Below are 24,263 nucleotides of genomic sequence, written 5' to 3' on the forward strand. Positions count from 1 at the left end.
AGGCAGAGAACACAATGCCTCTTTTGTGGGGAGATAAATAATTCCTGAAAATAAGGGGCACTAATTGATACACTATGATCAGGTGAGGAGACACTCCTGCTAGGGTGACCATATTTGGGAAACCAAAAAAGAGGACACCTAGTGTGTGTGTGGGGAAGCAGCTTTCTGAGTCCTGCAGAAAGTACATTATTCCCCCGCCACCTTAAAGAACCCGATTGGAGTGGAGGAGGGGAAAGGATTTCATTCTGCACCACCACCATCCACTCCAATTGGGGCCTTTTCTATAATGTCCACGAATGACCCACTTTCCCCTTTAAGACCTCAATTGGAGCTCAGGGTGGGGGAATGACGTGCCTCAAGAAAGCATGTCATTCCCTCCTGCCATGCTAATGGCAGCCTTAAAGGGGAAGGTGTGTCATTCCAGGACATTATTGAAAATTATAGAAAATCCCCCCTGACACCATGGAAAGAACAAAAACCAGGACAAATCCGGGGAAATCCTGACAGTTGGTCACCCTAACTCCTGCTCACGTTGGATGCTAACCTATTTGGTTACATTGGTCTGAGGCCTTAGCTAGACCTAAGGTTTATCCCGGGATCATCTTGGGGTCATGTAAATGACACACAGGGGATCCCGGGAGCAGGCACGGACAACCCTGGGATGATCCCGGGATAAACCTTAGGTCTAGCTGAGGCCTTCGACTCAATAACACACTTTTAAGGAAGGACACACTATTCCACTGTAGCCACTGTGGGTTTCTCAAGGTAACAGTAGCATCAAGAGGAGCAGAAGAGAGGACTTCTTCACATCATGGCCCACTTACCATCTCCTACATCTCCTCCACTGAGAATTCTGAAAGCTCTGATACCACCTGTCCCATGAAGCTGACGAAACTCAAGGAAGAATGCAGATGAATAGAGGAATACACTGAGAAATTCTTTCTAGACTTCAAGCCCCAACTGGATGCTTACATCATCCCTTTTTTTTTCTTGGTGCACTGGAAGTTTTATTCTAATGGGGGGGGGAAAGTACCCTGGAGACCGAGAACTTCGCTGCAACAGCGCAGACGTGGGGGTGTAGCAGAGAGCGATGCAGCCGTACCCTTTACTTCACCTTCTTCTTTGGACGCAGGTTGTTGGTGTGGCCGCATTTCTTCTTGCGGCAGTTGACAGCACGGGGGTGCAGGTGGGCGTAGCACTTGCGGCAGATCACCTTGTCGCAGTTGTACTTCTGGGCAAGCTGGCGAAGGGACGGCTCGATGATCCCTCCACGGAGACGCAGCACCAAGTGAAGGGTGGACTCTTTCTGGATGTTGTAGTCCGAAAGCGTGCGCCCGTCTTCCAGCTGCTTCCCGGCAAAGATCAGACGCTGCTGGACTGGAGGGATACCTTCTTTATCCTGGATCTTTGCCTTGATGTTCTCGATGGTGTCACTGGGCTCCACCTTGAACGTGATGGTTTTGCCCGTCAGGGTTTTCATGAAGATCTGCATTGTGGCAGCTGAGTGTCACCCTCCATGCGCCTCTTGCTGCCTCTCCTCGTCCAACGGAAAGAGCGCTCACATCATCCCTAAGGAATTCATGGCCCTCAAATTCCTCATGCATCCCTCACTATTTTATGGATTGTAAAAATTTTGGGGAATACTGTCCAGCATAAGTAGTAAACCTATTACGGGCAGTTTGTCCCTCCAATTTCGCATAGCCAAACATGACATAACTGTGGGTGACAATTTAAAATAAAATAAAATAAAAGCTGCTTCTAGAGGCAGCAAGACACAAAAGAAAGTGCTCTTTAAAAACTAATCTGTTTTGCAGAAATAGAGAGCATTGCATCTTTTGTTTGTCTGAAAATTGAAATAGCTATTTGGAATAATAAGGGTCATTAGGCCTTAGTGACTCTTTTTCCGAACCTCTATCTAATAGTTAATATAATTTTAATTATTTTATTGCATACCCTTGATTAAACTGTGTCTTTTAATAGGACCCATTATGTCCAACTCATTTTAGACCATTCAAGCCATTAATGGCCAGACAGTCCCCAATTTGCCAGGTTCAAAGGTGGCAACTCTGAACATATGAGGTATGAGACAGAGTACATTGTATGAGCTTCTGCATGAGCCATTATTCTCTGCAAGGTTCCTGATAGTTGTGAGGACCTAATATGCAAAAGTCTGGAGTTCTCTACCCGCTTAACTGGGGATAAGCCCAATTGAAAAAAATGGGACTTATTTCTGAGTAGGCAAGGATAGGATTGTGCTGTAGAGCACAAATGCATACTTCCTCGGAGTAGGCATCATTGAACTGTATGGGGTACTGGGCTGCCAAACTGCAATGCTGTGCATGCTTACTTGGATGAAATCCCCATTCAGTGCAATGGGTTTTGTCTCCAAGTAATAGCCTTGGATTGCACAGCAGGGAAAAAGACACCAAGTGGGAAACAGAATTCCCAAGGATATTCTACTTCCCCGCTCAGAAAGGATCTTTTTAACAGACCCCTCTACCTGCAATCCTATATGCACTTCCCAGGGAGTAAGTTCTGCTGAAGTCACCTGGGTGACCATATGAAAAGGAGGACATGGCTCCTGTATCTTTAAGGACATTTCTAGCTATACTAGAGTCAACACTTACAAAAGAGGGCAGGGCTCATACAGCTTTACCTGTTGTGATGAAGAGGGGATTTCACCAGGTGCTGTATGCATAAAAATGACACCTTGCTGAAATTCCCTTTTCTCTACAACTGTTAAAGATACAGGAGCCCTGTCCTCCTTTTCATATGGTAATGTTAACCTGGGCTTACTTCTGAATAGAATTGTATAGGGTTGCACTGCCCATTTCACTGAGTATCTCCCAGATATTTTGCCCTAGCAGAAGCCTATAAATAATAAGAAATTGTTTTGCTTTTTCCAAAGCTTAGATGCTGCACTATTCCTTTAAGCCTGAGAGTAGAGAAGTCCACTAGGCCTGAATTCTTGGAATTGGGAAGAGTAGAATGTCACCAGTACCACTGCTTAACCAACAACCTATTTTCCATAGAGCATAATTAGAGAGATGAGAAACTCCCTGAAGAAATTTGGCTATTGTTATCAAAACCATCAGGGCTGGGGGCTTCATAACATCTTCCAGTGTTCCTTTGATGCCTTCCATGATAGATTAAGAAAGAAGAAGGGCTGTAAAATAGGACTGTGTGGTCGATATTGTGTGGGGAAAGAGATCTCTTTCATGCAGGTGGTGAAGCTTGATCATCTGCCAAACACTTTGGACAGCAGCCTCTTCAGTTCAGGGCATAATGCCATTGTTCTAATTTTCCAGACTGCAACACCTTGAGCAGAAGTGATTGCCAGAAGAGTAAAGCTCAGAAAATGTCATGGATTAGAACAGAGCATTTGGGGGCAAAACAGAGGTATTTCTTGTGCAGGAGGGGAGAAAGGAAAATGTTGAGCAGCTTACTGTGAAAGATCAATTTGAGCATGTGCTTTCAATTGATCTGGAGACTTTTTAAACTCTGTATTTTTCAGATCTCACAAGATCTTTGTAGCTTAATCTTACATAATTGTACTGGCTACCGGGCCAGGTTTATGCTTTTGGTACTAGTGTTCAAAGCCCTAAACAGCTTCAGTCCAGGATACCTGAGAGAGTGCCTTCTCCCTTACCAAGACTGAGATCATTAGAGGGCATGCTCCTGGTGGTTCCACATGGACCTATGGCCCAATTGGAATCCACCAGGAGAAGACCAGCTGGACATCAGGGAAAACTTCTTGACTGTTAGAGCAGTACGACAATGGAATCAGTTGCCTGGTGAGGTTGTGGGCTCTCCCACCCTAGAGGCCTTCAAGAGGCAGCTGGACAACCATCTGTCAGGGATGCTTTAGGGTGGATTCCTGCATTGAGCAGGGGGTTGGACTCAATGGCCTTGTAGCCCCCTTCCAACTCTGCTATTCTATGATTCTAAGAGCCTTTACTGTGGTGGCCCCTTCTCTCTGCCCCTGGAGGTCAGCCAGGCACCAACACTAGGCTGCTTCTGGCACCTCCTGAAAACAACTCTGTTTTGAGAAGCCTTCCTCAACTGACCAGCCACTGTTTTTTCTGGTTCCTTTGTTTGTAAATTGAGCAATTTTAATTTGTTTTTTGTATTTATTTATTTATTTATTTATTTATTTATTATTGCATTTATATCCCACCTTTTTTCCTCCAAGGAACCCAAAGCAGCATACGTAATCCTCCTCCTCCTCTCCTTTTTATCCTCACAACAACAACGCTGTGAGGTAGGTTGGGCTGAGATGTCTGTGATTGGCCCAAAGTCACCCAGTGGGTTTCCATGGCTGAGTGGGGGCCTAGAACCTGGATCTCCCGGCTCCCAGTCTGACAATTTAGCCACTACCCCACGCCAGCTCTCACACCACGCCAGCTCTAAGGTCCCTAAGGTCTCAGACAAATTCATCTGCTTTGTATGGCAAAGTTTTTATCAGTAGGGGCTCTCATCTTCAAAGATAATTCGTCTCATCAAAACTCACTCTGATCGACACATAGCTTATTTATCGATAAAGGCTTTCAGCTTAGATCATCATTCATGATTAGGGCAAAGTTACCACAGCCTGGGTCACACACTGCTGACTGGATCCTCACCATCCACCTGACCTTACTTGCAGCAACCTCCTCCTCCCTCAGCAAACCGCCATTTTGTAAAGGGCCGTTTCCATAAATGGCAGCTGCAAAGGAGAGATTTACACAAAATTACAGGCATAAAAGATTTATTTATTTATTTTTTACCTTTATATACCGCCCCTTTACCAAAGCTCTCTGGGCTGTTTACAAAGGTTAAAAACAAAGAACATTAAAAAATATAAAAAATTAAAACCAACAAAAGCATAAAAACAACAATGTCCATTTAAAACAACTATTCTAGGGTCAGTTAAAAACTCAGCATTTAGACCATTTATGCCTGTAATTTTGCATAAATGTCTCCTTTAGGAAAAATTGCTAGGCCTTGAGAAATTGCCAGGCCTCAAGCCCCAGCCGGATACCTGCAATATCCCGATTAATGACTGCTCTGTGGTTTGCTGAATTCAGTGGTTCTTTGAGCCTGACAGGACTGAGTGAACATTGGTGAGTGTCCTGCTGCAAACAATGGCCGAATCTACATTACTGCAGCTGTAACGTTATAGATAGCTCTGGATGACGTCAGTGATCACGTGATGATGTGTTCCTTGTATCGTTATACCGAAAGGTTTTGTACCGTTTTACCTTTCGTTGTAACGCTTCTGTGTCGTTAGACTTCTTTCAATGTGCTCTGTTGCTACGATGTCTTCTGTGTCGCATTGCAAAACTAATGTCACATGATAGCATTCTTCAAATACTTAAAAGGTTGTCACACAGAGGAGGGCCAGGATCTCTTCTCGATCCTCCCAGAGTGCAGGACACGGAATAACGGGCTCAAGTTAAAGGAAGCCAGATTCCAGCTGGACATCAGGAAAAACTTCCTGACGGTTAGAGCAGTGCGACGGTGGAATCAGTTACCTAGGGAGGTTGTGGACTCTCCCACACTAGAGGCCTTCAAGAAGCAGCTGGACAACCATCTGTCAGGGATGCTTTAGGGTGGATTCCTGCATTGAGCAGGGGGTTGGACTCGATGGCCTTGTAGGCCCCTTCCAACTCTGCTATTCTATGATTCTATGATCCCTCACCGGGCATCCTGTCTGATGCAACTTCCTCTACGCGCCTTCAGTAACCATTGTTAGAACTGGTGAATGGAATGTGCTAAATCTTTCTAATTTTTAAAACATTATTTCCGAGGCATTACATGCAACCTACCTTGGGTAAAAACTTTTTTTATTTTTTATTTTTTTATTGAAGGATGTGCATCCTTAATTTAATTTAAAAAAAAAAAGTAAGTTTTTACCCGAGGTAGGTTGCATGTAATGCCATGGAAATAATGTTTTAAAAATGAGAAAGATTTAACACATTCCGTTCACCAGGCATCCCTACACTTTCCTCAAAAGACAGACAACTCCGACAATTAAGAGCATGTGCATAAAGGAATGTTAGCTAGAGAGGCGCAGAAAATACAAAAACAAGGAAGTGGGAGGCGCAGAGAAAGGACAGTCTGGGAATTGCAAGGATCACAGAAACGAGAAGAAGAAACAACACAGACAACAGGGCAACGAACAGTGTGTTCTGCAACAACGTTACAAGAAAAGGTAAGTAATGCTACTGAGCAACGGTATACAAAGTAGCGATACAAATTACAATGTTACAAAGGCTCAAAAAATCGATATGAGCAGAAGTGTAGATCCACACAATGCTTGAAGAAAGAAGGCAAGCCATATATACTGTAAGTGATATGTACTGCGTGGTTTTATCCTGGTTGTGCTTTTTATATTGTATTTTGTATTTGTATTTTTAACTTGTTGGTTGTTTTATGATGGTTTTAATTTTTGTGAACCGCCCAGAGAGCTTCGGCTATTGGGCGGTATAAAAATGTAATAATAAAAAAAAAAAAGTGATGGGAAATTCCCATAGAGGCCTGGAGAGGGGTGAAATTGGTCTCAATCCCTCCCTAGTCCTATACTTGATTTCTAGCAACACAAAAAATAACACACACCTCCTGATGGGATTCTCTGTGACAGAGGAATCTGTTGCTGATACTTGAGCACTTCAGATCACGTGCAATGCATGACATCTAATATTGTGCTTTAGAAGACCTTTAATATTCATAATCTGAGCTAGTATTGAAAGGCTTTTCAGAAAGAGAGAGGCAGATAAGGGAAAATAACGAGAAGCAAGCTCATCAGGAATGGCAAAGGCATTTTGATGGACTAGTTCTGAAAGCCTTATTTGAGAAAGAGCTACAGCTCACAGATATGTGAGAAGTGACCATATCTCAGTGCTGGTGCCCATGTTTTACATGCATAAGGACCCAAATTAAATCCCTAGTATCCACTTAACGAATTACAGGCTGTAAGGCTGAGAAAGGCCTTTGAGAGACCTGTAGAACTGTTTCCAATTAGATTAACTGGGTGAGATGAACTGGAGAACTGACTTAATTTTTCCCCATTTTTTTCATTGTGCATGTTAATAAAGCAGAACAAAAATAAATAATGAAAAACAAAAACAAAACAACATTACATATTTAGGAATATCATCATTTTCCCCATCAAATATACCATTTGGTGTGTTTTTTTTTTAAAAAAAGGGGGGGAGTTATGCATAGGTTTCAAGAAAAGCAGACCAAACATCCATGTATTTATCCACTCACAAGTCATGCCTATAACACCCATTCAAATGTTAGCATTGTTAAGTCCTTAGTCAACTGCATTATGGGATGGGAGGTGAGCATTTATCCTTCCAACGTGATCAGGTAAGTCTTTTAGCTGTCCTAAGGGCTCTGAAAATCCATTTGCACTGACTCTGTGTTAATTTCCAAGAAGCCGGTAGGTAGTTTAGGAGGACATGCACATTGTTCCATATTAAAGATTGTTTCAGTACAAAGTTTATCCTTCTTATAACCTTCTCCCAAAAGGGAGGCAGCTTCAAGTCCTATGAGTAAATGTGGAAGGAATTTGGCATGTTTAGCCTGGAAAAGAGGCAATGTAATAATACGGATGTCAGAGGGATCAATTTTGGGGGTGGAGATCAGTGGGTTTTTGCCAGCTAAGACCCCGGGAGGCCAACTCATGGATCCCTGAGGTGGCTCAACTTGGCACATACTGACTCAGGTGAGCTTGCAATTTCTGCTCTTTTTTATGTGCAAATCTTGATTTGCGCAAATTCATGGCTGCTCCGTTTGGCTTAGCAATTCCCCGGCAGGAGAAGGGGGGGGGGTCTGACTCAACCAGCCCAGACACACACCCCTTCACTGCTGCTTGTTAATCCTTTACAGTCTAGGTTCTCAAGGAAACCACACCACACTCCAGAATAGGGACCAAACACTCTTATTCTTCACACACATACACTGTCATAAGGGTCCACACATTAATGTTAACAATTAGGAGGTTTGGGGGAAGAACACGGACAAAGGAATAACAAAGGAAGGGCACTTCACCCTTCCCTTTCACACTCTCAAGCTTAACAGAATTCACACTCGCTCCCCGATTAACCACCCCCACCAGCCATAACTCTGGCAAGGTCCCTTGCCCCAATTGTACTCAAATCTATTCTAAAACAAAATAAACACCTAACTCTGTGACTCAGCCTTTGTTGCTCACCCTGACTTGGTTTTATGCCACTCGAGCTAAACTCCTTCTCTCAGCGGCCACGTGGGGCCTCCGCCATCCAGCCAGTCCGGCCTGGATGCTCTGACTCACCACACACACGCTGGACTTCTAACACCCACAGGAAAGAGACCAGACCCTTAGGTGCCTACACCTTTTATCCCTTTCTGGAACCCCCTTGTCACCAGACCCACCTTAACCAATAGAAACCCCATAGCAACCCATACCTCTCCCGAAGGGAAGGGGTAATGCTCCCAGACATTGCACATCTGCAACTTTTTACTTTCCCCCCAGTACCAGCCTGGGGAGGCTTTATCAAATGCCAGGCACTTCTCGCCCAGCACAGCCTTGGCACTTCGCTTACTACTCCCTTTTCAGACACAAAGAAACCCCTCTCCCTGGGATGAAGCAAAAGATGTTCTTTTAAAGGGACCATGGGCTCAGCCCATGACACGGACATTATAATAAAATGTGATTTGTGCAAAACTGCAGCCGTAAATAGCGTGAGCAGCTTTGTTGTAGCCAACATTCCATCACGGCACCTTCATTCAAATACAGAACCATCAGACATCCTCAGGTTGTTTAGCATTGAGCAGGGGGTTGGACTCGATGGCCTTGTACGCCCCTTCCAACTCTGCTGTTCTATGATTCTATGATTCTACCCTCTGCTCAAATGGGACCGATTTCAATCCAACCTTACTATATAGAAGACAGAAACCTGGCCTCATATTTCCCTTGTAATGCAAACATCAACTTCCACTGCACCAGCACACCCTATTTATGACACATCATCACTCAAACGTAAGTCTCAACTCAAACACATACATTTTACCTATTTACCACTTTGCCTCCAGTCACTGAAACAAAAACAAAAAAATAACGCTTGAACATATTCAAGTTTTATCTCAAAAAAAGTCAGTTTCTTTACAGTGCCTTTTTCTACCAGGAGAAAATCCCTGACTTTGAAGGGGGGTGGGGACTTCAGGCAGCATGGGAAGAGTCAGGGATTCAGGGGAAGGGCCTACTACCTGACATCACCACTGGGAGGTGAGCCAGAAAGCAACGTGCCCCCCCAGCAGCTGAACAGTCCCCCCCCCCTGTTTTCTAGGAGGCTGAGAAAAAGGAACATCTCAAGGTTCAGGAAAAACTTCCTGACTATTATTATTATTATTATTATCATTATTATTTATTTATATAGCACCATCAATGTACATGGTGCTGTACAGAGTAAAACGGTAAATAGCAAGACTCTGCCGCATAGGCTTACAATCTAATAAAATCATAGTAAAACAATAAGGAGGGGAAGAGAATGCAAACAGGCACAGGGTAGGGTAAGCAGGCACAGGGTAGGGTAAAACTAACAGTATAAAGTCTGCAGAACATCAAGTTTTAAAAGCTTTAGGAAAAAGAAAAGTTTTCAGTTGAGCTTTATTAGAGCAGTATGACAATGGAATCAGTGACCTAGGGAGGTTGTGGGCTCTCCCACACTAGAGGCCTTCAAGAGGCAGCTGGACAACCATCTGTCAGGGATGCTTTAGGGTGGATTCCTGCATTGAGCAGGGGGCTGGACTCGATGGCCTTGTAGGCCCCTTCCAACTCTGCTATTCTATGATTCTATGATAAGGATTTCATACAAAATACATAAATAAATATTTTCTGAGGAATTTTGGTTCAGCTCTAATTTTTACAAAACATGAGGGAGAACTTGCTGATGGTATTTGCTGTGCAACAGTGGAACAACAGGTAATGGACTATCCTCCACAAGAGGTTTTTCAGCAGAAGGTGGGTAGTTCCAAATCAGGGATGACATAGCTGACGATGGGAGTTGTAGGCCAAAAATCTGGAAGACCACAAGTTGCCCACTCCTGTATTATAGGTACTTATTTTGTGCATGAGCAGAGGGATGGATTAGATGTCCTCAGAAGCCCTTTCAATGATTCTATAGATTTGCCTCCATTCAGAATCTTGCTAAACTCAGCTGAGTTGCTCTGGTCTTGTTGCCCTACTTCCATAATTAACTGGAGTGATTCAGCAATTTCCTTCAAGTGCCTCAGGTCTGGAATTGATTTACGCCACCTCGCTTTGTACTCGACACAGGGAAGATTGTGTGGGAGTGTGCAAGACAAAAGAAAATACTATTTGATGGCATGCAGGTGGGTATCTCAGGAAAGACGATGAAGACTGTGGGATCACGCAAAGGCAGAACTGTTTAAAGATTCTGTTAGGCGTCATGGTTGATACACAAAACCTGTTTTCAAGGAGATACAGTTCTACTAGGTAGAGAACTGCAGAATAAGAACAGAGTTGAATATATGCCATTATCACCAGGTTCAATTTTTGCACCTCTCTGATTGACTCGTGAGAATTGTCGCAAATGGAGTCTGCTTTGAGAGGGAGCATGAGCTCCACAGTGGGGCGTTTTGTTTGAAGTTTCAGTCCCCTGGTACAGTCCTCAATTCTTCTGATAGCAGGGCTGGGAAGTATCTCAGTTGGGTATCATTCAGGGGCCCTCACAAGCAGAGTAGGGATGGACTGATCTGTCAATCTTAGCCTCACTGAGATTGTTTGGATTTTGAGGTCCACCATGTCCTGTCCTGTTTCAGCATGAGCTTGTGTTGATGTTGTTGTTGTTAAAAAATCGATACAGAGAGTAGTGCACATATTTTGTAATTTCTGCATTAATGTACACATTTTTGTATACAGATTTAAACCTACACATTTTTTGATATTTCAGACTATGAATCAGAATCTGATTCTGAACCAGAGGAAACAGGACTAGAAATATACCAGCCAACACAGGAAGTGAGGGAGGAGATTCTCTGAGGCTATTCAGGAGCCAGAGATGAATCATCACCAGCCTTTATCAGAGAAAATGCTCACAACTCAAACTGGCAGAGCTAAAAGAAGTCGAGAAGTGATCAACTTGGCTAGCTTCTTCTGAAAGTCTTTTTCAAAAGAATCCTCCCTGAAGTAAAGTGGCTCAGGGAAAAGACCTTCCCTTTTGCTGAAAGGACAATCGTCTTGCTTAGCCACCCAGGTTGTAGCCTAGAGGAAAGTTCCTAGTCTTTACACTCTTCAGGTGTGAAGAGATGTTTATTGGCTGAATAAAGTTTTGTGGATAACTTGGCAGACCACTTCATTGTCTCCCATCACAGCGGGAGGGCCTGGAAAACCTCAACAGCATGTTTTGTGGAATGTATCACAAGCCCAGAAATAGATGTACTTCCAACCACAAATTCTCTTTGAGTCTACATTTGGATCCAGGAGGTGAAAATTGGGTAACTCCACAAACAACAACAGCACCCCTCAACTGAGCAAATTTATCATACAGCCTTAAATCAGAATCCACAACCCTGGGCAAGGTGACCGATGGTCTGATTTGGTTATGGAAGCTTCATATGACAGCAGAATCTAGCCTGTTACTGGGTTCTATGCTGAACAGGGCATCTCTGTTCCACCTATTTCAGTGAATGTCTTAATCTGGGTGACACTTGCTCAACCCTCTTCCCTGTGGAGTCTCCTCCAGCCTGGTTCCTACACAGTCAGGCTGTAAATCAGAGGTTTGTCTCAAAGCTTTATCTTGCAGCTGTGGCTGAAAGGGAGTCTTGCTTTCCTTCAGCCTGTAATCAAATGGGAGGCCAGGCAGAGCCAGGCTCCCAGGACTTGAGTTTCCCACAATTAAACTGGATCCCCAATTATCTTGTTCTAAATCTGAATCAGAGTCTGTCTCTGAACTCATACACCCCACAGAGGCTAGTGGCAATGGCACTGTGCTTGACAAGCACAGATGAAAGAGTACAGGGTTTAAACATGATGTATCTATCCCACCTAAAAAACATTGTAAAAATGAATGGGGTGCTTTTTGCCAGCACTCTTCCAGAGATGAAGGTTCTAGACTGCCCAACCAATAAGACAAGCAACACCCTCTTTGTAGAACTTTGTAGGACCTTAAGATCATCTACAGGGGCCCTTCTCCATGAGCCCCTGCCAAAGGAAGTGAGGCAGGTGGCTACTAGGAGGAAGGCTTTCTCCGCTGTAGCACCCCGGCTGTGGAATGAGCTCCCCAGAGAGGTCCGCCTGGCGCCTACACTGTACTCCTTTCGTCACCAGCTGAAGACTTTTTTATTCTCTCAGTATTTTTACACTTAATTTTAACTTAAATTTAAATTTTACTGTTCTAACTCTGTATTTTAAACTTATATCAATTTTGCTGCATGGTTTTTATCCTGGTTGTGCTTTTTATACTGTATTTTTTGTATTTGTGCTTTTAACCTGTTGGTTGTTTTATTATGGTTTTAATTTTTGTGAACCGCCCAGAGAGCTTCGGCTATTGGGCAGTATAAAAATGTAATAAATAAATAAATAAATAAATAAATAAATAAATAAATATGCGTCTGACATAAAACGTATTGCTGGTGCCTCTCCCATTCCAGATGAAGGATCCGTCCAATGTGATAGCTGAATCTGGCCTCAACATTGTCAATGGGACAGTGCCCTCCACCATGCCTAAGCACAGCAAGCTAGCTTGGGGGTGCAGGAGAAAGGCTGCAAAACACCTACAACTCTGTCCCCGGACACCTCTCTCCTGCCCCTTCACCCTCTCCAAGCATCTGCCACCTGAGGCCACCACAGTCTGCCTCATGGTAGGGACAGTCCTGTTCCAGAAAGACACACATGCAGACAAACATATATACAGTTACTCTCAATGATTCCCATAAATCTTAGTCGGCTTTATTCAAAGTGTTTTATTGCTGAGCAACACAACACACAAATGTCATAGTGTGGATTGTGTATCAGCTTTCCAATTATGCATTAAAATCACGTCCATGAACTTAGAAGAAATAAACAATCAACTCACTATCGACAAACGATCAATTGAAAAAAACAAGAATTGGCGAACAAGGCAGAAACATGTTCTTGAACAAGAAAAACGCTTTCTACAGCCTTGTTACATATTAATGCCTAGATGGGGTGGGGAAGTCCTCAAATTTGAATCAAACTGAAAGAATGATGTTACAGGAATCACACAGTTTTATGCTGTGTTCCCACAAATACACATTGGAAGATGTGTGAATTTTGTGTGTGTGTGTGTGGGTTTTTTTCTTTTTCACCACAAGAGCTTCTACAAGGAAAGCTGAAATAATCTCTCTTTAGCAAACAGTAGCCCTGGCTAAAGCAAACTTTGATTACACAGACAAGAGGATCTCGTGTGCCTGATAAAACCTCCAACTCCAGCACCCTGTAATCCTTTCCTGATAGGTTTGGGCTTCCTCCTGAAGCACACTGAGGCCATCCAAGTCAGGAGATCACAGACCATTAATATCTAATGAAATATGAATGTGTGGCCCAAGGATATATAACTAGAGGGCAACACAAGACCTGGACTTCAATCCTGGGCCTGAGCAAATGGAGCAGATCTTATGGAGAGACGTGTTAGGAAGACAGGAATCAGACCGTTTGTCCATCTCATCCAGTATTATCGACACTGACTGGCAGCAGCTCGGGAAGTTTTCCTAGAAATTCTGGAGTTCGAAGCTGGGACTGTCAGAATTCAAAGCAGATGCGCTTCCAATGTGCTAGGCCCCCCTCCCAATCCCCCCCCTGGGTAGGGATGGAAGGACCGTTCTATTTCTAGTCCACGTCATTTTTCATATACATTCAGTCATAAGTCCATTCTGTCCCATATCTGCAATGAAAAAGGAAAATGTACAGAGGCTCACATTTGTGAGTGGAGAAGGAAGCGTAGAATAAAGATGCAGACACCAGAGCTTGGGTAAACTAAGGCCTCTTTATTAAACAACTGGGTAGCTTCATCCCTCCCTGAATCTGCATGTGAAAGTGCGGGAATTAATGTCCTTCTCTCAGGCCACTTGCCTGGCATTATGGGTGAGCCACTCTTCAAAGCAAGGAGTTGGGAAAGCCAGCTCCTTCCTTATCAGACACTTTGTTAGCGTGGGGAGACCGCCCTATTCCACCCCACTTGCTACCATAACAACAGCAAGTAGGTGAAGCAGGTCTTCAAAGGCATGTGATATCCTGACATGGGAGCTGCATATCCCCCGAGGAGCAGGAGCTCTGGTTATACCAGTCACCAAAAGGTGCCAGAGTGCTCAAAGTCCCTATCTACTATAGCCAATTCCCTCACCACCTTGCCACGAATTAACCTATTTATTCGTCCTTCCCCCATAAAACTCCCAGTATGAAGTAGGCAAAAACCCTGCACAATGTGGAAGGAAAAATTCCGACTCAGCCCTCCCTGCAAAGGGAGCGACTGGCTGATCCCATACTAGAAGAAAGGAGGGGCGGTGGGGTCAGTGACCAAAAGAGGCTGTTGCCTGGCGCGGACTGCCTTTATAGGCACAGCCCTGCCCTGCCTCACGTGGCACATGTGTGCACTTAGGGGAGCTTCATTCAGCAGCTCCCCAGATGCAATGCCCGGCTTCCCGCCCAAGCCATTGGGCTGCGCAGACGTCGGGTTTATTTTCATCCGTAGCGTTCCCTCACAAATATGGTTTGCACACAACTGTTTCTAATATGCACATGAGTGCACACCACTTTCTCTAATATAGGCATTCTTGTAGACAACTTTCTCTAATAACTGCATTTTCTTTAACAGATTTTTAAGCCAAGGACTGCATCACAGAATTCACAGAAGTCTGCAGTCCCAAGGGTACTTTTCTTCCAATCAGCATATGTGTCCAGGACATGTAAATTGGGCTCTCTTAAACATGTGGACCAAAGAAAATTCACCCCACATCCTTACCCTAAAGGCACTCACTGCCTGTGTACTTGTTTCTGCACCTCTGTAATGGCCGGTCAACCTGTACATTTCTAGATAAACAGATCATAGAATCATAGAATAGCAGAGTTGGAAGGGGCCTACAAGGCCATCGAGTCCAACCCCCTGCTCAATGCAGGAATCCACCCTAAAGCATCCCTGGCAGATGGTTGTCCAGCTGCCTCTTGAATGCCTCTAGTGTGGGAGAGCCCACAACCTCCCTAGGTAACTGGTTCCATTGTCGTACTGCTCTAACAGTACGAGAATGGCTATGAAAACACCGTAGGTTTCCACTGTTTCATCATACAAAGCATCGGTGGGCAACACATGGTCCATGAGCTGTATGCAACTCCAGTGGCCTTCATTTTGACGCCCCACTGCCCCCCACCCACCCAGTAACCAGATTCTGCTTCTCATTATGGACAGATTCTCCTTTCTTTTCAAACCTAATCCATTTTTTAATTATTACTTTTTGTAATTTCAATGGCAATCTTACCAGCTGAGGACAGGGGTGCAGACCACAATAAGGGCATGTCTACTCTAGTCTTTACCCCAAGGATCATCCCTGTGCGCCCACATGACACACAGGGGATCCCAGGGGCAGAGAGAGATGGTCCCTCCATTTCCCTAGGATAAACGGGATGGCTTTTAGCCTGATTTTCCCCACAATTTTTGTCCCATCTTGGTTTCATCCCGAGCCTCGTGTGACGCAGAACGGTAAAGCAGCAGTTTCTGCAGCTGAAACTCTCCTCACGGCCTGAGTTCAATCCTAGCGGAAGCTGGTTTCAAGCAGCCGGCTCGGGTCAACTCAGCCTTCCATTCTCCCGAGGTTGGTAAAATTAGTACCCAGTTAGCTGGGGGAAAGGTAATAACGGCCGGGGAAGGCAACGGCAAACCACCCCGCTATAAGGCCGGCCAAGAAAACATCAGCGAAAGCTGGTGTCCCTCCAAGAGTCAATAATGACTCAGTGCTTGCATGAGAGGTTCCTTTCCCTTCCCTTTCCTTGGTTTCATCCCACCTCCTTGGAAGTAAATGCAAGGAGTCAGGAACTGGGCACAGGGCACAGAGCTCTTCAGGCGCTCTGTGTTCTTCAGGGGGGAAGCGGGATTTGGGTTGTTGTTGTCTTCTTTCTTACTTTTTTGTTGGAGCGCACATGTGCTCCTCTCCCTCTCTCATTTTTTTAAAAAATGGCGGCCGCGACATCCTTACAGGATATCGCACAGCTTTCTGGACACCCAGGGAGGATCGCGGAAGACGGTAAGTCTGTGATCCTCCCTCTACACCCTTGTGGTGTAGAGATGCCCTGACTTCCAGGGGCAGCAAAGCAGCTCCCTGACCACTAGAAGTTGCTCACCTCTGCAGGTAAAGGCTCTGCTGAATTCCTGTTTGCTTGAAGAAGGAGGAACACAGAACAGTATGAATCACTCTGATACCTGCATCCTGCCAATACTTCATTTAAGAAATTGCATCTCACCATGTCTGAGAACAGTGATTCAAATGTAGCATGTTTATAGCTAGGCAGAGGTAGTGTTCTCCAATATACCACATTCAATGTGTTCTTATGCTGCAATGTCCAAGTCATCCCTCAATTAGCGCACTCTGGAAGTGTCCAATTTTAGACTGGGCTGTGTCGGACTGCCATCTTGTGCCATCTAAATTTTAGAAAAGGGAAAAGGCCAGCCAACCTTAATTACAGAATGACAATCGATGGGTTCTGCAGGACTAATTGAGATATGCAGTCTTTTGTTAACTGGGTCAAGCCTGGGTCATGAGAACAGGTGGTTGAGCACACTGTCATAACTGCTGGCTTAATATTTGGCTCTGAAATGTCCCCAAAGTTGGAGGGAGGAGGGCTAGGATCATTATCCAAAGATTGCTTAGAGAGGTAGAATGGAGACTGATGGGGAAACAGCTAATTATCACCTAATCTTCCAATTTTGGAAAGCAATAAAATTCAAACAAGACTGGCAAATGATTGAATATTTGATGAAGAAGCTGTCCCCTCTGCCACCCTGGTCAGCTGCTCCTCTCTGGCCTCAATGTGTATCATGTTGAAGAAATATGGACTCTGTATGGTGCAGATCTATCACTGGAGGTAACTGACAAAGCTCTCAGTTCTTCTCTAACGTATTGCAGGCTTTTTGCCTTGATGGCCATTCTTTGGCTCTGCCCTTTAACAGGAGTATTTCTTGCTGAAAATGTGTACCCCTGTGCTATGCATCTTTACTCAGAGGTACATAAGAAGAGCCACCCTGGATCAGACCAAGGCTCCATCTAGTCCAGCATTGTATTAACACAGTGGCTGACCAGCTGTTGACTGGGAACTCCATAAGCAGGACATGGATGCAATAGCAACCTCCCACCCATGTTCCCCAGCAACTGGTGTACATAAACTTATGACCTCTGCTACTGGAGGTACCACATAGTCATCAGGACTAGTACCCATTGATAGCCTTCTTCAGGAATTTATTCCACTCCCTCTTAAAGCCATCCAAATAGGTGGCCATCACTCCATATTGGGGTAATGAATTTCATAGTTCAAATACATGCTGTGCGAAGAAGTATTTTCTTTCAACTGTCCTGAATCTCCCACCAATCAAATGCAGGTTCAAACAAGTTTCAAGCAGAAAAGTAGGCAATCTAGTGCCCTGCAGCTGTTTAGACTACAACTCCCATCAGCCCTGACTAGCATGGTCCAAGGTGAGTGATTATGGGAGTTGTAGTCCAAAACATTCAGAGGGCACTAGAGTGTCTACTGAGAACATCAGAAGAGCCCTGCTTGATCAGTCCAAGGGTCCATGTAGTCCAACATTCTGCTTACACAGTGGCCAACCAGCTGTTGACCAGGAACACTCAAGCAGGACACAAGTGCAATAGCACTCTCCCACCCATGTGTCATACAACTGCTCTGCATAAGTTTACTGCGAGGTAGCACATTGCTATCAGGACTAGTAGTGATTGATAGCCTTCAGAAACTTATCTAACCCCCTTTTAAAGCCATCCAAATTGGTGGCCATTAGTGTGTGGAACTGATTATCAACTAATAGATTACAGGATTATAATCACCTCCCCTTACCACCACCCCCAATAAAAACCCAGTAAGCACCATCCCATGCAAAAACAGAAAGCAGCCACAACTACAGTGAGAGCATTCATACACTCCTTTGTTATCTTTCATTTGGACTATGTAAGGCTGTCCTTGAAAAATGCCTGGAAACTGCAAGTTGATCAACAAGAAGAAGCTTCATGTTCTTTCAGCTCAGGACTCATCTGACATATGATCTTTATTTATTTATTTAAAATATTTGTATCCCGCCCTATTTCATTAAGATCTCAGAGCGGCGTATTGATAAAAGCATACAGTATAAAACAATAAATCTGCACAGTTAAAAACAAATTAAACCATGAACCAAGTTGAAACAATATATACAAAGTTGGGCCATGGCTAGACCTGGCCTATATCCCAGGATTGTCCCAGGATCATCCCTGTACATCCAAATGACACACAGGGGATCCCGGGAGCAGGCAGGGACGACCCCTCCATTTGCCCGGGATAATCCTTAGGTCTAGCGAAGGCCTTGATCTCTTTGGATTGCATGAAGGGATGGAAAGAGCAGTGATATGCATTAGGGTGGATTGATCAGGGGGCTGGACTTCATAGAATCATAGAATCATAGAATAGCAGAGTTGGAAGGGGCCTACAAGGCCATCGAGTCCAACCCCCTGCTCAATGCAGGAATCCACCCTAAAGCATCCCTGACAGATGGTTGTCCAGCTGCCTCTTGAATGCCTCTAGTGTGGGAGAGCCCACAACCTCCCTAGGTAACTGATTCCACCGTCGCACTGCTCTAACAGTCAGGAAGTTTTTCCTGATGTCCAGCTGGAATCTGGCTTCCTGTAACTTGAGCCCGTTATTCCATGTCCTGCACTCTGGGAGGATCGAGAAGAGATCCTGGCCCTCCTCTGTGTGACAACCTTTTAAGTATTTGAAGAGTGCTATCATGTCTCCCCTCAATCTTCTCTTCTCCAGGCTAAACATGCTCAGTTCTTTCAGTCTCTCTTCATAGGGCTTTGTTTCTAGACCTCTGATCATCCTGGTTGCCCTCTTCTGAACACGCTCCAGCTTGTCTGCATCCTTCTTGAATTGTGGAGCCCAGAACTGGACACAATACTCTAGATGAGGCCTAACCAGGGACGAATAGAGAGGAACCAGTACTTCATGTGATTTGGAAGCTATACTTCTATTTATGCAGCCCCAAATAGCATTTGCCTTTCTTGCAGCCATATCGCACTGTTGGCTCATATTCAGCTTGCGATCTACAACAATTCCAAGATCTTTCTCGTTTGTAGTATTGCTGATACTACAAACTGATGGCCTTTTAGGCCCCTTCCAACTCTGCTATTCTATGATTCTATGATTCTATCACTGGAATTCTCCAAACTTCACCTTGAAACTCAGGCCATAGCTAGATGTGGCTTTATACCGGTATGATCCCCAGGATCGTCCCGGTGTGTCCACATGACACACAGGGTATCCCAGGATCAGGGAGGAATGATTCCTCCCTTGCCCCAGGAGATCTCGCCCTCCCCTTTAGGTTCAGTTTTTCCGCGGTCTCAGGCTGAGCACTAGGAGGCAGGGGAAAATAACTTTCAAGGGTGCCCAGTTCCATTCAAAATAAGAATCATCACAGAGAGTTATTAAAAATCCAGAAAACGCTCCTTCTAAAGAAACAATGTGTACTAAATACTTGGATCACTCTAAATTTTAATGTTCACATTTGTTTCCTTCACCACAGCTCGACATTGTTGAATGTTGCAAATAATTTAGCATTTTTCTCTAAAATGTGTTAGGAAGATGCAGCAAAAATTATTAAAATGTATTAAAGGAACAAAGAATGGGATTAATTTTCTTCTTCTCTTTTAATTCCAGGGCACCAGTGGGGTATTTAATATGGGTTAAACCACATCCAAAGCTCTTTTCATTAGACATTTAACATCAATGACTAAGAGCTTAATCAGCACATACCATTTAAGGGCTCTGAATGGAAGAATTGGACTGTACATTGCATTATAATTTATGGGTTTTTTTTATGATTACATAAGGGAAATGCATTTTTCATGCTTTTAAAGTGTTCTTTTGTGATGCTCCCAAAAAGTACATTATTGTTCTGAAAATGGTGTTTCAATTTGGTGGCAGAGCTGAAAGTCACTGGAGTGGAGAAGATAACTAGGAAAATCCTCAAAGTCTTGCCTCGTTTTCTTTTTTTACTAGAAGTTTTAAAAAGTGCCTTTTTTCCAACACCTGATAGTGATCATTAAAGATGGATGAATCTGTCTCTTGCTCTTTTTTTCGCTTTCCTTTCTTTCTTTAACCTCAAGTTCTTTCTGTACCTAAAATGAAGAAATTTGTGAATGTTGGTAAATTCTTATTAAAAATAAACAACAATGAATTGAAACTAAATCCTCGCCCATCTGCACCAGCTATGTTCAATAGGTACAGTAATTCCCAGAATGGCGAGGAGCAAAATCTACCTGTCTGTCATATAGCTGTTGAGGATGAGAAGTTAGTCAGGAAAAAAGAGGTGGGAACTTTAACTCAGCACTGTCATGGTTGAATATGAATAGCGATTAAATCCAGAGTATTAAGAATTAAGCACTCAAATCCATGGGGTTGGATAGATGGATCTAGAAATTTGGTTTCTCCCATATTCTTTTCATTTTTTAATCTCAAGTTATTTTCATCCCAGATATAAAGAAAATTGTGTATTTTGATAATTTCTTATAAAAATAAAGAAAGAAAGAACTGAAATGAAATTTTGAATGTCGCTTCTGCCTTCCTGACTAGGGATGCTGGAAAAATTCAAAATGGATTCAAGCAATTTTGGATGTCTATGAATCTGAAGATACTGCAATGGACAGCTGGACAACCATCTGTCAGGGATGCTCTAGGGTGGATTCCTACATTGAGCAGGTGGTTGGACTCGATGGCCTTGTAGGCCCCTTCCATCACTGCTATTCTGTGGTTGTATGATTCTATGATTCTATGAATATCTTCCAAGTCACGTGGATTCTGTGGGTTTGCAAACTGGTTTATTAGAACATAAGAACATAAGAAGTGTCATGCTGGGTCCATCTAGTCCAGCACTCTGTTCACACAGTAGCCAACTAGCTGTCAGCCAGAGACTAACAAAGCAGGACATGGTGCAACAGCACCCTCCCACCCATGTTCCCCAGCAACTGGTGCACACAGGCTTATTGCCTCAAATACTGGAGACAGCACACAACCATCAGGGCTAGTAGCCATTGATAGCCTTTGCCTCCAAGAATTTATCCAACCCCATTTTGAAGCCATCGAAATGGGTGGCCATCATTACATCCTCTGGTAGTGAGTTCCAGAATTTAAATACGCACTGTGTGAAGAAGTCCTTTCTTTTGCACACAAAAGGTGCCATCCCATGAAGCTGAAACTCCCACCAATCAGCTTCATGGGATGACCCCTTTGGATTCTAGTATTATGTGAGATGGAAAAAAAATGTCTCCCTACCCACATTCTCCACATCAGGCATCATTTTGTACACCTCAATCATGTCTGCTCCAAGCTAAATACCAGCTGTTCTTACCTTCCTTCATAGGGGAGATGCTCCTGCCCCTTGATCATTTTGGTTGCCCTTTTCTTCACTTTTTGCTGCTGCTGCTGCTGCTTCTTCTTCTTCTTCTTCTTCTTCTTCTTCTTCTTCTTCTTCTTCTTCTTCTTCTTCTTCTTCTTCATCATCATCATCATTATCATTATTATTTTCCAGGATTGTATGCAAATTTGGTCATATGAAAGTACAGAAGTTGCTGGGAAATATGTAATTTTAAACAATAACAACTACAACAACATATACATCTTTGATCTCTCTTTAGCCCCTTCTGTATAGCAATCCTGTGTGTGTACCCACACACTCTTTGATCATTGACTGTATGTTGCTCTAAGAATATGCAAAACGTTACGTGCCAGTGAACTTTCTATAATTCTGGTGGACTTGTTTACATACATCTCTAAAGGGGGTGGGGACACCAAATCCATCAATGAGTGAATGACAGAATGAAAGACACCTGGCAATCAGTGAAAAACAGAATGGATTTAACAAAATCTGTGTATTCCTATTTTCCACTGCGATGCTTTGGCCATTTTTTCCACATCATACACACCTTAAGCCTCATCTAAATATCATGAATTATTTTATATGCAGTAAAAATGATTCTAACGACGTTATCTTGTGGCAAGCTCAGAGCAGAAATGCCGATGAGTGTCAAAATGGTCTATTTGTGTATCATTTCACAGTCGTCTACAAATAATTCAGTCACCACTTAAAGAGTACCTGGGGTAAACTGCGCGCACATCAGCTGTTCTATCTGAGATGATTACAGCAAATTAAATGACTGTCAAGGCAAATGTACATTCCACTTTAAGGATCTTTATCAGAATTTTAAAGAACCATCATATTCCAAAGAGCACGCATTCTCATTTCTGCTTGCCTTTAGCAACACTGGGTATTGCTAGCTGTTGCGATATAAAGCTCACTTCCCCTTCTTTTCCAACCAAACACGTGATTTTTTTTACCTCTTGCTTCTATCTTTGAACAAAGCAGTATCTTTTCTTATCCTGAAATGCTCTTATCAGCAGAAAGGTAAGACAAGGAAGTATCAAGCGACAGCATTTGTTTGGTATTGAGAGGAAGGGGGGGGGGAACATTTAGGTCATCCAAAGGAGATAACCCCATCTTCTCAGATCCAAGTCCTTATTGTTCTGGAAGGAAGTTGAAAGCATATGCTGAAAGCTACCTGACCACTTTCTACTTTGGAAATCAAAGGAAGTGTCAATTTGCAACTTGAGAATTGTATATCCGTAGTAGTTCCATTTTGGAACACTTACTAAAAATAAATAAATCCTCCATTCCCTCAAGCAAATGTCCAAGGATTAGATTTCGAGCTTTGGAAGTTGAGCTGACTTCTTTATAATTCCTCCAGTGTAGGGGCATGTCTACACTAGGCGATATCCCAGGGATCATCCCAGGATCATCCCTGTGTGTTCACATGATGCACAGGAGACCCTGGGAGCAGAGAGGGATGATCCCTCCATTTTCCCGGGATAACCAGGATGGCTTTTAGCCCAATTTTTCCTATGGTCTCAGGATCGTCCTGAGACCACGGGAGGTGTGGCCACCCATCCCAGTTTGATGTCGGCTCCTTGTAGGTAAATGTGAGGAGGTGGGAACTGGGCATGGGGCACAGAGCTCTTCAGTTGCTCTGTGACCATCAGGGGTGGTGTGGGGAGAGCGGGATCTCTCAGTTATTTTGGGCTGCATTAATAGAAGTATAGCTTCCAAATCATGGGAGGTACTGGTTCCTCTCTATTCGGCCCTGGTTAGGCCTCATCTTGAGTATTGTGTCCAGTTCTGGGCACCACAATTCAAGAAGGACGCAGACAAGCTGGAGGGGGTTCAGAGGAGGGCAACCAGGATGATCAGGGGTCTGGAAACAAAGCCCTATGAAGAGAGACGGAAAGAACTGGGCATGTTTAGCCTGGAGAAGAGAAGATTGAGGGGAGACATGAGAGCACTCTTCAAATATTTAAAAGGTTGTCACACAGAGGAGGGCCAGGATCTCTTCTCGATCCTCCCAGAGTGCAGGACACGGAATAACGGGCTCAAGTTACAGGAAGCCAGATTCCAGCTGGACATCAGGAAAAACTTCCTGACTGTTAGAGCAGTACGACAGTGGAACCAGTTACCTAGGGAGGTTGTGGGCTCTCCCACACTAGAGGCCTTCAGGAGGCAGCTGGACAACTATCTGTCGGGGAAGCTTTAGGGTGGATTCCTGCACTGAGCAGAGGTTTGGACTCGATGGCCTTGTAGGCCCCTTCCCATTCTGCTATTCTATGATATGATTCTATGATCATTGTTATTGTTTTTTTTTTTAACTCACATGCGCTCATTATCTGTTAAAAAATAATAATGGCAGGTGCGACATCCCTCATTCCTCTCAGGATGTCGTGCACGTGTCAGTCCAAAGGGGAGGATCTCACGAGCAGAATATCCCGAGATCCTCCTCCACCCTCCCATGGTCTAGACATGCCCTAGGAGTCAGGACACTGGAAAGAGAGTTGGGGGGAGGTGATAATAGGTCATGGAGTATTTCCATCCTACCCTTATTTTTGAGGCATAGGTGCAATAAGTGGACAAACACCACAACAATCCGATCATATCAATAAGAATATATATCAGCAGATCATT

The 24,263-nt window shown here is 43.9% G+C and overlaps 1 protein-coding gene across 1 annotated transcript in view; it reads right to left on the reverse strand.

Moving 5' to 3' along the window:
* Positions 1–1,027: 1,027 nt before the first annotated feature.
* Positions 1,028–24,263, reverse strand: part of LOC134400383 (ubiquitin-ribosomal protein eL40 fusion protein-like) — a 118,976-nt gene continuing 95,740 nt past the window's right edge. The window contains exon 2 of the mRNA XM_063128713.1: positions 1,028–1,504. Coding sequence (XP_062984783.1) covers positions 1,106–1,492 — 387 coding nt within the window. The 5' untranslated portion in view covers positions 1,493–1,504 and the 3' untranslated portion in view covers positions 1,028–1,105. The remainder of the gene's footprint in view (positions 1,505–24,263) is intronic.

Source organism: Elgaria multicarinata, chromosome 6, assembly GCF_023053635.1.
Source record: "Elgaria multicarinata webbii isolate HBS135686 ecotype San Diego chromosome 6, rElgMul1.1.pri, whole genome shotgun sequence".
In the NCBI taxonomy this organism is placed as follows: Eukaryota; Metazoa; Chordata; class Lepidosauria; order Squamata; family Anguidae; genus Elgaria; species Elgaria multicarinata.